This window comes from Medicago sativa, chromosome 3 (genome assembly GCF_051527215.1).
Source record: "Medicago sativa cultivar Bolivia chromosome 3, Bolivia_mono, whole genome shotgun sequence".
NCBI classification, from domain to species: Eukaryota; Viridiplantae; Streptophyta; class Magnoliopsida; order Fabales; family Fabaceae; genus Medicago; species Medicago sativa.
The window spans coordinates 56,885,721-56,901,405 of NC_140751.1; the positions used below are offsets into that span (position 1 = coordinate 56,885,721).

A 15,685-nucleotide genomic window follows, 5' to 3' on the forward strand; every position below is an offset into this window, starting at 1 on the left:
GTTGTGGATGAGTAGCTTTTCAAATCAGTAAAAATAAATCCATGTGCATAATTTGGAAGAATAGCATAATTGTGTTCATAATATCAGACTTACATTACATTGAATAGGATATGCAAATATCTATGTGACAACAGGAATAAACATTCTACGAGCCTAGATGACAACATAATGAGAAAACTAACAAAATGATCATTTGGATTGTTCAAAGAAATACATTCAGAGAGTGGAATATATGACATATGCCGAGTATCGACTCATTTCCTATTACTAGGAAGTTGAAGTTCACTCATACTCAAGATTCTTATAAACCTGAAGCAAATATATTTAGAGCTTGACTTCGACATCAACGCCAGCAGGAAGATCAAGCTGCATAAGAGAATCTATTGTTTGTGCTGTAGGAAACAGAATATCAATGACACGCTGATGAGTTCTGATCTCGAAATGGAACCGAGCATCCTTGTGTACGTGTGGAGATTTAAGGACACAGTGAATTCGCTTCTTGGTTGGTAAAGGAACAGGACCCATTGTTTTTGCATTGGTAGTTCTTGCTGCATCCAGTATCTGCTTGCAGGAATCCTCTATCAAGGGGACCAAGTAAGATCTAAGCTTGATTCTGATTTTCTGCTTTGGTGCCATCTAAAAATTCGAAGAAACAAAATTATCAGATGATTTGATTCTATGAGAGTTCACAGATAAGTTATAGGTCACAACAGTAAATTCTACTCCATAAAAATCATCAGTTAACTCATAAGTCTTCTACTCCTCACTTTTCCATGGAAATTGGATGATGACTATATTTGATTTGTGTAATCTATTGTCAAGAACAATGAAATGTTTCATGTAACATCCTTTTCCCTCTTTTTTATTACCCTCAGGAACCACATAGTGTGATTGCACAAGGCCTGTGTTTCAGGGATTTGGATTTGACGCTGTCCGCGGGTGCACATTCACGCAGTCATGGTCTCATGGACGTAGGTAACCACTGGATAGAAATCAGACGGTCTACATTTTAAGCTCAGTATTTCAATTTTTTTAAATAAAAAAAATGCATTAAAATCTGGACCGTCTAGTCTCGATCCAACACTCACCGACATCCCAGACTGCGTGAATGTGTGGAATGCTGAATACACCAAATCCAATGTTTCAGAAGAATGGATGGGAGTGCTGATAAAGCCAAACCAAATAAGGTGCATATAGAGTAAGGACTGTGTGAACCCTCAGAAGAATGAAAACAGCTAAATAGGGTGTAAATGAAAAAGCCGAAAGGGTAAGTGAAAGACTTTGGGAAGCTCTTGTTTCAGAATACTGATAACCAAACAGTGAAATAATAAAATAAGGTGCATTAAGTATAGCTCCTTCAGTTCCTTTTCATTAACAATGTAAGCTTTTACCTTCGATTTTTTGGATGAGAAAAGTGATGGAAAACAAAAGTGAGCAGAAAAAATAAACAACAAACACTAAATCATGTCATATGCATAAAAGTGAACAAAAAATATATCACATTAATTCGGGCATGTGTTGCATGATTCAAAACTACAGCAAAATTATCACATACATGCATCATAAATCATAAGTCATTAATAATACTGAGACCAATGTAACCTTGTTCTGAAACTATGCCATACTTTTGACAAGGGAGCATATGTTTCACTGCTGAGTAACTGGCTAACATCAATAACCTATTACTTGACTTATCAAACACAATTTACAAATTGAGTGTATGTTTGGATTGGCGGTGAGTTAGGCAAAATCACACTGGCACCATGATTTGGCAAAATTGCAGTGGCTACTGTGATTTTGCTAAATTCACCGCTAATCCAAAGATGCACTAAAATGTCCCATGATTTCATTGCTATTACATATTAAATGACTGAAAATGGAATTTGAGCACCACATATAAGAAGCCTCCAAAAGCAAACAAATATAAACCAACTATTGAAAATAGCAAATCAATCAACATACCATGTCTGCATTATCCCCAATGCTAATTTTTGACGTGCTTGGAGTCTCCAAGTCATCAACCTAAAAACACCAAGACATTTTTATCACAAAGAGACCAACTGAATTGAGTTCAAACATTTAGAAAAACGTAGGCCAATCTAAAACGTAACATTGCTGAAGCCAGTGAAATTCATATTCACGAACCAACATATTAAACTACATATAATTGACACAACATTGCCCCTTTACACCGTCTCAAAAACCTGTGTTTGGATGGGGGAATGTTTTGAGGGAATGTAATGTTATGAGGGAATTCAAATACTTTGAGGTGAATTCCATTGTTTGGATGGGGGAATGTAATGTAATGTTGAGGAAATGTAATGTTATGAGGGAATTCAAATACTTTGAGGTAAATTGCCTAGAATTTTAAATTCTTTAAAATTTCCAAATTACCTCATCCAAACACACTCTAAATTCTGGAAATTCAACCCCTATTGTTTTTCATATGTTCAACTAATACATTTTATAAAAATGATTAACCAAGCATTGAGAAAATTCCTAGGTACTCATTACCTATGTAAGAATAGATTGAAAATGTCAATCACTTAAATTTTCTCACTGTTCTTAGTTCTTAGTGAATGTTTGGTTCCACTTTTACATGAGCTAAAACTGATTTCAAAGGTGTAAAATTGATTTTTACAAGTTTGAAAGTTTTCAAGTATAAGTGTTGTTACAAAAAAACTTAAATTGATTTACCTCCAAAATTATACTAACTTTAAGCTAGAATTTGAAGGTTTTACCTCTACGATTGATTCTTAGCCTCAAATTCATCGCTTTTATGCGAACCCATCCAAATATAAATCAGATTGCATTCAAATCACTTTTAATTTATAATTCATTCCACTTTTACATAAGCCAAAATTGATTCTAGAGGTAAACTGATTTGATCATGTTTGGTAAAATTGATTTCGCAAGCTAAAAATTTAAGCTTTTAATTCTAAAATTGAATTTTACACTCAAATTTGTTGTTCAAAATGCACTCAAACTGACATATGAATCAAATTATTCATAATCGATTTTTTTTACTACTGAACCAACCAATTAAACAAAATCAATATTCATCACTGCAAAACCAAACACAATACAAACATGAAGAAAAGGGTTACCTCAGAATTCAAAGCTTCAGGAGCAGCATGAACAACAGTAGACAATTGAAGAGGTTTTGCATTTGTAATTCTCAACGTGTTACCAGAAACAAAGCACAAAGATTGAAGCTTTGGCTTTGAAGATAACAATGGTGAAGAATTGGAAGAGACAGAAAGAGAAGGAATGAATGTTGCTGAGAGAGATGAAACTGCCATTGAAACAAACTCTCTGAAGCGAAAGAAAGAAAGAAAGAAAGAAAGATTGTGTTGTGAATAAGAAGATTAAGAATTATCTGTTGTTTTATTTTCATTTTTCTATTTTATTTTATTTTTGTTTATGGGCTTTGAATTTCTAGGCCTTTGGGAAATGCTACATCCACCCCGTTGGTTTAGTACACACACTCCAATGATGGATCCATGAAATTTGTCTGGAATGGGCAAAACTATATATACTAATTATTTGTTTTGACTGAACTATACGTTAATATAGAAAGTAGTGATTAAACGGTTAAATATGTATTTGGTCTCTATAAATATATCAATTTTTTTTTTTAGTCCTTTTAAAAAATTTCTTCCACTTTTAGTCTCTATAAAATTTTCAATCACTACTTTTGGTCCCTATTTTTAAGTAAATTTTTGTATTTTTTTTTAATGAAATTGTACATAGATGTATAGAATGTTCAAAAAAAAGATGTATAGAATGTTGTAAAAATCACTCGAAAAAAAATAGATTTTTTAAACAAAACATAAGTTAAATATGAATTTTTTACCGCCAAAAATATAAAAAATCATATTTAATTTATGTTTTGGTAAAAAATTCTATATTTTTTGGAGAGATCATTATAAAATTATACATTTTTCTGTAAAATTTTATTTAAAAATATGAATTCTACATGAATTTACTTTAAAGGAGAGATGAAAATTTTTGAAGGACCAAAAGTTGAAGAAATTTTTTAAAGGGACTAAAACGAAAAGTTAATATATTTATAGAGAGAAAACCATATTTAACGTTAAAGTTGTATTTACAATTTAATATATAGATATATAAGTTATTTATTAAAAAATAGTTAAATGGTATTATAAATAATTAAACACAAAGAAGTTCACTTTGTGTGGAAAATGACTCACATAGCTCAATGCAGGACAATAATCATCAAGTGTGGAAAAAATTATGGAAAATAAAAAGTATTCCAAGACATATCCACTTATCTTGGAGGATTCTACATGAAAAAATGCCAATAAAAAATGATCTTTTTAAAAAAGGAATAAGTAGCGATCCATTGTGTGTTCTTTGTGGAGAACATATTGAGACAATTTCACACCTTTTTATGGAATGTCATTGGTCAAAGCAAATATGGTTTGCCTCCTCTTTAGGCATGATATTTAATTCGCATGATTAGGTACGTTCCTTTCCATAAGTGGTTGGAGGAAAATATTATTGATGTCGATGAGAATATTATAGTCCATGTTTTAGCCTTATTTTATGAGATATGGTATGCTAGAAATAAGAATTGTTTTGAGGGGACTGATGTTGATGTGGTTGCCACTGTTCAAAAGGCACAAAGATTTATTGTGAATTTTAAGAGTGCTAGTACGATGTTGGTGGAAACACAAAGTGGAGGTCCAATTTTGCCAATATCTGATGTTCATTGGACACCTCCTGTTAGTGGTTTCTTTAAGTTTAACGTTGATGCAGCAGGTCCGATAGAGGGTGATAAGTGGGGTATTGGTGTTGTGGTGAGAGATAATGAAGGTGTTGTCGTTGGTGCTAGTTCCTGGCAAGTCTTTTCATTACCAGATTCAGAGGTTGCAGAAGCTTTAGCTATGCGAAAGGGTTTGGAATTTGCAAAAGACATGTCTTTTCTGAATCTTATAGCAGAATCAGATGCTTCTAATGTGGTTTTAGCGTTGAATGCTTACCAACAATCTCCCAACTATGTTGGCTCTATTATCCAAGATTGTGTTAGTTTTAAGGGTAGTTTTCGTAGTTTAAATTTTTTGCATGTTAGGCGTGAAGCCAACCAAGCTGCTCACTATTTAGCTAAATATACTCTTAAGAATTTAGATTGCATATGGATCGAAGAAACTCCACCTTGTATTTCTGCAGTCTCGGCATTTGATTTATTGCCAGACTTTCATTAATGAATTTGTCTTTAACGTCAAAAAAAACACACAAAGAAGTTCACAATATTCTAGAATCAATCAATGCTTGAAAATAAGAAGCCTGAGATGATTTAACTTAATCACAGCAACCTTAACTTTGTTACATCTATACAATTATCCCAGCCATAGCCAAGGTAAAAAAAAAAGAGAAATATCAATCTATCAAGGACTCTAACATTTTCAATAGAGCAAAAATGTGCCTGAAGTTTTAGCTTTTCAAATCAGAGGGACCTCGAATAGGCTTCACAGTAGAATTATAATTGCAATGAAGATTAACCTCATGCAACTAATAAACCTGCAAAAAGCAATAAAGCACAAAGTTTACATAACAAAAGATTCTATTTTATGAGCAACAAATGTTAATTGAAATCACAATGCAAAGCATTAACATGAATTAGTCGTACATTGTTAGAGTAAAAGAGGCGTCTGAGACACTAGTTTACAAAGCCTTGCAAGAGTGTGACTAGACCTTTTTTTGTGTGACTAGACCTTTTTCTTTCATGGGAGGTTGCATTTGTTGTAATTTCTTCTATGAAACATTGACACAGACACAAACACGAGATACATTCCTAACAAAGTAATTGGGCTCATGTGGTCAATGAGCTCCCCCTAGCACGAATCGTTTGGGTGAACCCAAGTTTCATTCATTGTGGGGACAATTCTTGACCAAACTTCTAAGCTCTCGATGGAACTCCAAACTACCAGGGCCCCCTTCCCCTAATAATCGGAGAGCTAACACACAAAATAGAAATACATCCCTCCACCACCACCACCACCACCACCACTATCCTTTCAATGGAATCGTTTGTTTGACTAAAATACACTTCCATATTGTTAAACAAAGTGATGTCCTGTTGTGGAACCCTTCCATTAGAAAATTCAAAATATTGCTTTCTTTTAAACTTCAATGAGAAAGCGGTTTTATTAAATATGGCTTTGGCTATGATCATGTAACTGATGTTTACAAGGTGGTTGCTGTTTTTACATATGATTATGGTAATGAGGTTTTCAAAGGAAAGGTTCATACTATGGATACTTGAGAATGATTCATTGAGAGTTACCTCTTCCATGTGGTTGTGGATCACTCATATTCGCGAGTAGTGCTCTTAATTTGATTTGGTGACTGAGTCATAAAGACTTTAATTATGGAGGGGAATATGTGCAAGCGGTGAATTGGGTGTCTCGAGGGATTGTTTGTGTATCATGGCATGTAGTTCCGGGTTTTCTAGTGTTTGGCTAATGAAGGAATATGAAAATGAAGAGGACTAAAATGTTTCATGTTCTTGACATGAGAGGTCCTTTCGATTGTTTATATGCCAAGACACTATGGATTTAGAAGACAAGAAAACTTGAGCCAAAACAGTTTGCTGACAAAGCCAATATGGGGCTGTAAATAGCCAATGAAAAGAAGAAATATATAGTGCAGTATATCAAGAGTCAAGACCAAGAACAACATAATGCGATGGAGTAACTTTATTTAAATTTTTGAACCAATGCTTTTTGAATAATTTCATCTAGTTTGAACAAAGGGATTAATCAAGTCAAGTGTTTTATAGCATAATAAACTGTTACACAAACATGTTGCAGACACACAATTTATGCAAAAAAAATTGTCTGTCCCCCTCTTCCATCTTCTATGCTCTACACTTTCCCATTCACTTATTTGTCATTTTAGGAAGTAAGGCTCAAATGGGTTTCATTTTATTAAGGCTATGGGTTGCAAGCTTACAAATACCAAATGGAACAAAAGAAATCAGGTGGCGGGTCCGATTATGCAAACTCTCAGTTTTCAACTGATTTTTCAAAAACAGCTTCATAAACTGCTATTTTCCTAAACAGATTAAAAATAAAAAACTAAAGCTAAACTACAAAAACGAATTCTAAGCTACAAAAACCCGTTTTAATAACCGCCGTTTTGAAAACCAGTTTATAAACTCCAACTTTGAAAACTTGAAATGCTATGATTAGGACATACTGGCAAAAGTAAGAATTGTAAGATAACTTCCTTTATAGGAATTAGGTTACAGTAATGGCACCAGATAAACTAAGAACGATAGACACAATATCCTTACTTAGTTAATAATGTTCCAAGAAAACAATAAAAGAAGCATTCATCAATGTCTATGGGCACAATCATCTGCAATATTGCCAAAAGATGCACCAAAGGGCTTGTTCACAACCTACAATTAAAATAAATTCAAATGCAATATTAAGAAATTGTTGTGATAAGCATAAAAGATAAACCCCAATACTAACAGATCTTTTATGAACTAGAAGAAATTATTGTAATGAAAGGAAGAAACATGGACTCCCAATATACATAACCTATGATGAGAACAAGTAATGCAAAAACCGGTACAACGGCTATATATCAGCGAGAAAGGAAAGCCTGTTGGCATAACAAAAGCAATACATGTGAGATAGAAGAATGTGGGAATACTTGGGGTTGCAAATAGAGTGATAACAGCTGCACTAGATCATCTTAACAACAATATTCACATATTCAACATATAATTTGAATTGATCACTCTCCCAAAATGCAACTATATGGTGCTCCTTATGTCTATTTAGGTTATGTTTATATAGAAATTAAATCAAACTACTAACTTAAAATGAATATATGTTTGCTTGATTAGAATGCCGGCTATATGGAGTACGGACTACAACATGTGGAGATTATAAAACTTCAACTTCGAATAGCAGAATCTTCCACACTTCACGGATATAATATTAACTATTATAGCCCTACTAAATCCTAATGAATGAACTATGTTCAAAAACCTATATTCCTTACATTAAAGCTTATGATGCATTTGTCAATCCCTTACTTATATGAAAAAGTTAACGAAGGAGATTTTGAACAATTTTGAAGTGCAGATACAAGACTATTACATAGAAAAACTGACCGTCAACCTGTCAGTGCAAGAACATTTTAATTTTCCTTTTTCTATATAAGTACTATTTGCAAAGTATATCTAATCTAGCAACACAAACTAAGCATAATAGTCCACCATCACTATCACACTAGCAGAACTTTTATCTGCCAAAGACAAAATCACCCTATCTTGTGAAAAGCATTTAGCATAATAAAAGCTAAACCCCAATATCTTGTTTTATTTTTTTTTTGGATCAAAGCTAGGAAAATTAAATTGCAAACCAGGAGATGCCTGAACCTTTTTACAACAAAAACTAGCCAACTATGACCAAACTCAGCTAAAACAAATCTCAACTAAAACAACATATATGTAAAGAAGCAAACAACTAGTTACTAACACATATTAAGAAGCATATTTGGGATTGTGTTTTATAACACCCTTTTTGGAACGAGTTTGGATGTGCTCACTACTTGTGATGCCATCCAAGCCTTTGCCTCTTGTAGAGCTGCTACTCTTTCCTAACTTTCTGCTGAACTTTGGTACTATTTCAGTGTCTGTGTCAAGGTCCATAGTGCCATCTGTTGTGTGGTCAGAGTCCACCACATCCCCCCAAAGTTTGCTAAGAATTTGGACACTTTTCTTGGCTGCAGCAGAAACATTTTTAGAGCCACCAATAGCATGAACCCTGCCTTTGTCGGGGCCTAACTCTTCATAAGTTGTGACCGGAGTGGCCATTTTTATAGGAGAGAGCACAACCTTGTGGTGAGACTCCCCAACAGGAATAGCAGCCTTGGGAGGAACCGGGCCAACATTCTTCTGAGGGAGAATGACAACAGGTTCTAAAATAGTATGCTCAGAAGGTTGATGTTGAACCTGATCCATAAGGGGATTCTCCTCAAAATGAATATCACCATCTTCCTGCAACTTGTCAAAAGGATTGTGAAGGGCTAAAGCAGAGGGTGATTGCAATTCCACCCCAAATAGAGGGTTTGATATCCCATCTTTCATGATAGCAGTGATGATTACATCCTCCTTATCTCCTTCCTTGTACAAATTCTCGGTGTCATGTAAGTCATTCAAGCTACCCGGACGTAGATGATGGTCAGGTGAATTGGTTATGTTGTGTAACTCAGTATCAGCCTGTTCACAATGTGTATTATCATCACTAGCAGTGTTAAGATTAAAAATCATAGCAGAAGAAGTAGCTCCCTTAGCAGTTCCTTTATGTAGCAAGGCAGAACCAGCTTCATTCCTGTTAGGCAGAGAGAGGGAATCCTTTTGAGCACCAGAGACCCGCTTCTTGCCCAACATGTTAGTATCAACGTGTTTCTTGCCATTCAACTCACTTCTGGTGTTCAATTTGATAGTGCCTTCATTATTGCTAGATCCATTCAATTTCCTGCAATTTTGAAGATTGTGGCCTAGAATTTTGCAATTGGCACAAAAGGTAGGCTGCTTCTCATATTGGATATCAATGGACAAAGCGTACCCATCGGTTTCAACAACCACTGACTCAAATAATTGCTCTGCTAAATCAACATCTACAAGCACCCTAGCAAAAACCCCAAATCTCCTACTAAGAGTAGCATCATCAATAGCCAGAGGGGTACCTAAACTAGAGGCAATCTCAAATAGAGTAGTCTTCCTCCAATATTCTTGAGGCAAATGCATAAGTCTGATCCAGATTTGAGCATGGGTTTGAGCTTGAGCATGGGGTTTGAAGCCTCTTGTCCAATATCTTGTTTTAAGCATAAAAGTAAAACACAAATATCCCATCAGTATAATTTTTATGAACACAAGAAATTATCAATATTGAACTATAAGAAAGGAAGAAATAGGGACTCCATCTTAAATATTCAGGTTTAAGTGCATCAACCCTCAAATTAAACATCCTATACACATCCGATATGTTACCATTTTATATTTAACCTGAATGTTATGGTATTAGTATCTATACAATCATAGAAAACTATGGCATTGCATGTGAATGTCAAGCGGGTTAAGCATTTAGTTCCTAATGCAAATCGGTCACTGTCTTTTGACCACTACTAATCAACTTAACCTGTTTGCCTTACACTTAAGTACTTGCGAGATCATCGGGATTAGGTTACTGTGGATATAATTTGTATAGGGTCAACTCTTCTAACTGTTCAAGAATACTCATAAAATACCTTATCCTCTAAACAATAACTTTTCAAGTGGGTTAAAGATGGTTACAAACAAGTTAGGCATAAGAAAATTTCAATTCATAGAAAAAGTAATCAATTAAAAGACCAAGAGACATTGTAAGAACATTTCAAAAAGTTCAAATTGAAAAACTTATCCAATCTAGGAACAGAAACAAAGTTGAGTATTTCCAGCACAATTCAGCAGTTACAAATCACAAACCTTTAAATCCAACACAAATACTCGGTCGTTGTCAATGCAATCCGATCCATTCCGGAGGTGGCCAGAACAACTTGGAATAACCCAGAAAATCAGACAAACGCGAAATCGTATCTGTATCCAAGCAAAAAACAGCATTCTCAAGCTTGTTTGCATTAGCATAGCCACAAAGATCATCCCTAAATATCACACAATTCCCATTTCCCACACCCAACTCCGAAGCGGAAGCAGAAAAAGCACAATCTTCCCCTAAAAACAAAACCCTATCTCCCAAATTTTTCACCTTCACCCACTTCTTCTCTTTCTCATCAAGCCTAAACACTTCAAATTTCACAGTCCTCTCAATTCCAATCTTGTAATATTCTTCACCAATCACCATTTCATCAACATACAAAATACAATTTCCAAGACAATTTACATACTTATCAACTAACAACAACTCTCCATCACTCTCCACTAATAATTTCTTATCTCCCCCAAACACAGACTCTGCAACCAAATCCAAACTTAAATCCAGTCCCACAGCAACCGTCCGACCTGTACTATCAACTGCCATAGCCCGTCCTTTGAAAAGACAAACGTCGTTATAAGGCGACGACGGCTTCTCATGCATTATCTTCGACTGCTCATGCCCGGATTGGAAAATGGCAAGTTTCCCGGAAACATCAACAGTGAGAAGAGCATAACAACAATGTATTCCGTTGCTACGAGAAGTGCCATAAACAGCTAATTTCTTCATGAAGATTGAGTTGACAGAAAGGGTATTCTTTTTAGAATAGTTGGAAGGGAAGTTACCAATGACGAACTCATGGCCGAGATGGATGATGTGATATTGGTCGAGGTTGATGAGTTGAGGGAGATGAAGAGGGAGTTGGAAGTCACGTGAGAGAGGGTTCCAGAGACGAGTTTTGTCATGTGAGTCTGGTCCGATTTTGACTAACCAAGAGGGGTGTAGGGTTTGATTGAGTGGTGTGATTAATAAGATGGATCGTTTGGAGAGAGGGAAGGTGGAGTTGAAGATGTTGTTAGTGTTGGAAGTGTTGTTGGAGGGAAATGAGAATTTGGAAGGTAAATTAAGGAGAAGTTTTTTGGGAACGGAAGAGTGCCATGATGAACAAACGGAACGAAAACGGAGTTGGTACAATTCACTGTCGAGCTTTTCGGAAATGAGTTGTAAGAGATCCTTTGGGAGTTTAGACCAGTCAGGTGCCATCAATGGAGTAGCTGAAGGGTGCTTCTGGTTCATCTTCATCCTCTGGTTTTGGTGTGACTACATTAATAAAGCATGCAAAAGAGAGAGAGAGAGAGAGAGAGAGAGAGAGAGAGAGAGAGAGAGGTTCCGTCTTTAAATCAAATAATGACATTGGAAGAGATCAAGTGATTTGAGATAACTTTTCAATGCGAGGTAACAGGCCTGCATGCTAGACTCTCAATGTCGTGTCCAATCAATCACTCCTGAAAATTGTTTTTCTCACATTCAACTTTGATTTTGCATATCTTCTCTGTGTATTTTTAAAGAGATGTTTGTAAAGTTTCGTAAAATTCCGATTAAGTCTCGGATTTGTTTTGATTTTTTGATCGAAATGTGAAAAATTGCAATTTTTGTTTAAGTGCATTTTCGAAAAAGTAACATAAAGGTTGAATTTTTTCACAATTGTTTGCACGAATGTCTAGTACAAAAAAAAGCATCCTATAAAAAATTTGAATTTTCCAACTAAGGATGGATTGAATATTAACTTTTAACGCGTCTAAATCTCAAGACACCAAAGCATCAAAACATCGACTTAGAAATCAAATTTTGAGCTGTTTTGTTTTTGCACACATCTCTATAAAAATAGATGATCTGCAAAGTTTCGTAGTATTCCGACTAAGCCTCGATTTATTTTGATTTTTCAACCGAAATGCGTAAAATAACAATTTTTTCCCAAATGCGCGTCCGGAAAAGTAACCTAGAGGTTGAATTTTTTTTCATTATTTTTGCACACGTGTTTAGGGGTGGATTCTAAGGTGAGGGCTCAATTAAGCCCCTCACCGGTGGACCATGGAGAAAATACCGTTTGATTGAATCAATTGTCGAGATTTATTGAAAATAATATTGAGAACATCTAGACATTATCGCATACAATATTGTCCTTGTTATATTTCTTCATCCTCTTCAACACATCTGTAATTAGTGAATCCAGAAGATGCTTGCTGAAAACATCTACATCCATTTGAAAATGAAAAATCAGAGATAGGAAAGTGACATAATCACATTGTCTTTCACCAAACATTTTCACACCGTTACAAAATGCAAAATCATACTTATTTATAAACTTAATTAACATTGCATTGACCGCTCCAAACCCTAAACCCAAAGTTTTAGGCGCCAAACTATGATAACCGTTGGATCTTTGACCTTTGGCGCGGATGTATTATCTGCCCTTGATCTAATCTTTAATCTGGGTTGCACACATAACATCAAGGAATTCAAATATTCATTTCCCCATGTGTTTATGACATGTTTAGGACATAAAATAAACATCTTCCATAAAAAATTAGAATTTTCCCACAACAGACGGATTAAATTTGAATTTTTAATGCGCCAAAAACTCAAGAAACCAAAATATCGACCTATAAATCGAATTTTAAGGTGGTTTTTTTTGCAGATACCTCTATAAAAATACATATCGAGGATCTATAAAGTTCCGTAAAATTCTGAATAACCCTCGACTTTTTTAAATTTTTCGACCGAAATGCGTAAAATCGCAATTGATGCTCTGCAGGAACTGCACTTAAGTGCAGCTGTTGCAACTGACTCAACAGGAGTTAACTACAGCCAGAAAGATGTAACGGTAGTTAACTACTGTTGGGTGCAAAAATGTATTTTTCATGTGTTTTTAAGTAAAATTGAATGTGAGAAAAGCAATTTTCATCACTCTCTCCTTTCAGACTTTCAACTTAGGTGTAAACTTAAAAATCAGGCTTTCTTCACTTAAAAGTAGTAAAAAGCAATTTTGACCTGCAATCAGCAAGCTTGGGGTGCATCTCTAGGCGCATGATTGAATTTTTCCATGCCTTGGGCGGATGGCTAATGCCCAGGGCACATGGTGTATGCGGCGCATGGGTCATGCTCGAGGCGTATTATTACTTATAATCATATAAGTTGTCTTGGGACTTGGGAACAAAATTTCTCCCTTTATAATTTCTTTTGAGACCTCTTGAATTCTCATTCATGATCTTCCCAAAATCTTCACAAGTCTTCAAGATGTTTTGTTTTGCCGATCTGCATGATTTGTTCTTGAATTATATCAAAACGCCTTATAATTGCTATTTTTGCTTAATTGAGTGAGAATCATAAAGTTGTTGATGAATGTTGTTCAATCTATTTTCTACCCCTTTGCTATGTCATTGGGTATGTTTATGTGGTGGAATTATGCTGTTGTTTGCTATGTTTGGGTGTGAGTGATTATGTGAAAAATTGGTTTTTGAAAGTGATAATTATATTATATGAAAACTATGTTAATTGATGATTAAAATGAGTGGAATTAAGTTGATTAAGGTGAGTTTGATGTGTAATTAATTAGACATGATTAATTGGATGATTTGGGTCGAGTTTAGCATGTTTGAGATCGAAAAATGGAGTCGAAAAGTGATTTTCGTGTTGAGAAAGCAACACAAAACTACACAGAATACACCAACATTATACAAAAATGGAGAAAAACATCTATACAAAAAATGTAGAAATGCTAAGTCGAATCTAATCTAATATCAAAGAAGGAATTAATCTGGGGGTTATTCTGGATTTCATGTTTAGTTAATTAAAGGTTTTTTTATTTTTGATATAACAGGAAGTAGAGAAAACACATGAATACAATCCCCTTCTCTTTCAATTCAATTTAGTGATTTTCTGGATTTAATATATTTAAGGTATTTGATATATTTAAGGTTTTTTAGATTTGAGGATTTTTAGTGTTGAGTTTAGAAGATGATGGAAGTGAGGATATTTCAGCAATTTGAATGTGAATTGGGATGAACATTTTTTTTTTTGTATGCATGGCATAGGATGATGAAAATGGTGCGAGTATGAATTTGACGATGGTGAGAATGATGAACCCATGAGTTTGTAGACGATGATAAACATATGAAGATGAAAATATTCTCTAAAAATAAAATTATTATTAATAATCACATGTGGCAAGCCAGTGTTTTTTAATAAATAAAAAATTAACATGTATACATTTTAAAAGATAAAGAATGTGAACGGAAGGAAAAAAAGATAAAAGAATTAAATGTTACAAATAAATAAGATAAATGATATATACAATAATTCTGGCTAATAAAATTATATATAATTTTTCGATTCAAGCCACTTGTTAGCAATACCCTACTAGGAAAATACTAACAAATTTCTTTAAGACATTGTTTAAGCATCAAAAGTAATATTCTTAAAAAAAAAAGGGTCATGTTAACTTGTGCCTTAGGGCACAAGTTAAGGAACTTAAAATGGAAATATAACTTTTATATTGAAAATACAACTTTTGAAACTTTTAATGCATTGAATGCACAATTTTTAATTTTTTTTGACAACATTTAGCCTTTTAACTTATGCCCCAAGGGCACAAGTTAGCTTTTCCAAAAAAAAAAAAAAATAACTTTTATCTTGGAACTTGTGTAGCAATAACTTTTATATTTTTTTTGACTTTAGCCTTTTAACTTATGCCCCAAGGGCACAAGTTAGCTTTTCCAAAAAAAAAAAAAACTTTTATCTTGGAACTTGTGTAGCAATAACTTTTATATTTTTTTTGACTAGTATTTTAAGACACAATTTTTTTTTTGGGTTCCTTAAACAAAAACTGGTATCAAATGTTTTTAGGCTATCATTTAAACATAAAAAAATATTAACTTTTACATTAAAAATTGTGTATCAATGATTTTTATATTTGTTTAACATGTATTTTCAGGACAAAATTTATTTTATGGATTCCTTAAACAAACCTCCCAGAGCATTTGTTAGCAACACTCTTACTAATAATAATGGATAAAATGGTTTGTACTTTGTATATTCCGTCGGTCTCTTTTTTATAGGAATAGTTTAAAAAAAACACGGGTATTAAGAAAAGTTAGTAGGAATTTATGGTAATAAAATTGTCACAAATATAAGTGTATATTACCAAATTATCATTTATGTATAGA

General features: G+C 34.1%; 2 protein-coding genes across 3 annotated transcripts; both read right to left on the minus strand.

The window, feature by feature from the left end:
- Window positions 1-16: 16 nt before the first annotated feature.
- On the minus strand, window positions 17-3,361 carry LOC146938589 (Ribosomal protein S10p/S20e family protein). The gene is made up of 3 exons (XM_085752526.1): window positions 3,108-3,361; window positions 1,963-2,022; window positions 17-636 (listed from the first exon to the last, which is right to left on the minus strand). The coding sequence occupies exons 1-3, from the start codon at window positions 3,300-3,302 to the stop codon at window positions 325-327; spliced, it is 567 nt and encodes a 188-aa protein (XP_085608652.1). The 5' UTR covers window positions 3,303-3,361; the 3' UTR covers window positions 17-324.
- Window positions 3,362-5,264: 1,903 nt separating this feature from the next.
- Window positions 5,265-11,810, minus strand: LOC146938590 (F-box protein SKIP23-like). Of its 2 annotated transcripts, XR_015031355.1 has the most exons (3): window positions 10,514-11,810; window positions 7,322-7,429; window positions 5,265-5,544 (listed from the first exon to the last, which is right to left on the minus strand). XR_015031355.1 is itself a non-coding variant. In XM_085752527.1 (2 exons), the coding sequence occupies exon 1, from the start codon at window positions 11,760-11,762 to the stop codon at window positions 10,545-10,547; it is 1,218 nt and encodes a 405-aa protein (XP_085608653.1). In that variant the 5' UTR covers window positions 11,763-11,810; the 3' UTR covers window positions 7,148-7,429; window positions 10,514-10,544. The 2 variants fall into 2 exon arrangements, 1 of the variants encoding a protein (XP_085608653.1); XM_085752527.1 differs by lacking the exon at window positions 5,265-5,544 and having other exon boundaries at window positions 7,148-7,429.
- Between the last annotated feature and the right edge of the window lie 3,875 nt (window positions 11,811-15,685).

What these genes read in the sequence shown, in the direction of transcription:
- LOC146938590 (XM_085752527.1), bottom strand. Translation starts at nt 11,762, where the DNA reads ATGAAGATGAACCAGAAGCACCCTTCAGCTACTCCATTGATGGCACCT.
- LOC146938589 (XM_085752526.1), bottom strand. Translation starts at nt 3,302, where the DNA reads ATGGCAGTTTCATCTCTCTCAGCAACATTCATTCCTTCTCTTTCTGTC. An exon ending in CTGAAGCTTTGAATTCTGAG is followed by an intron (nt 2,023 to 3,107) that starts GTAACCCTTTTC and finishes TGGTGTTTTTAG; the next exon opens with GTTGATGACTTGGAGACTCC. An exon ending in TTGGGGATAATGCAGACATG is followed by an intron (nt 637 to 1,962) that starts GTATGTTGATTG and finishes TCGAATTTTTAG; the next exon opens with ATGGCACCAAAGCAGAAAAT.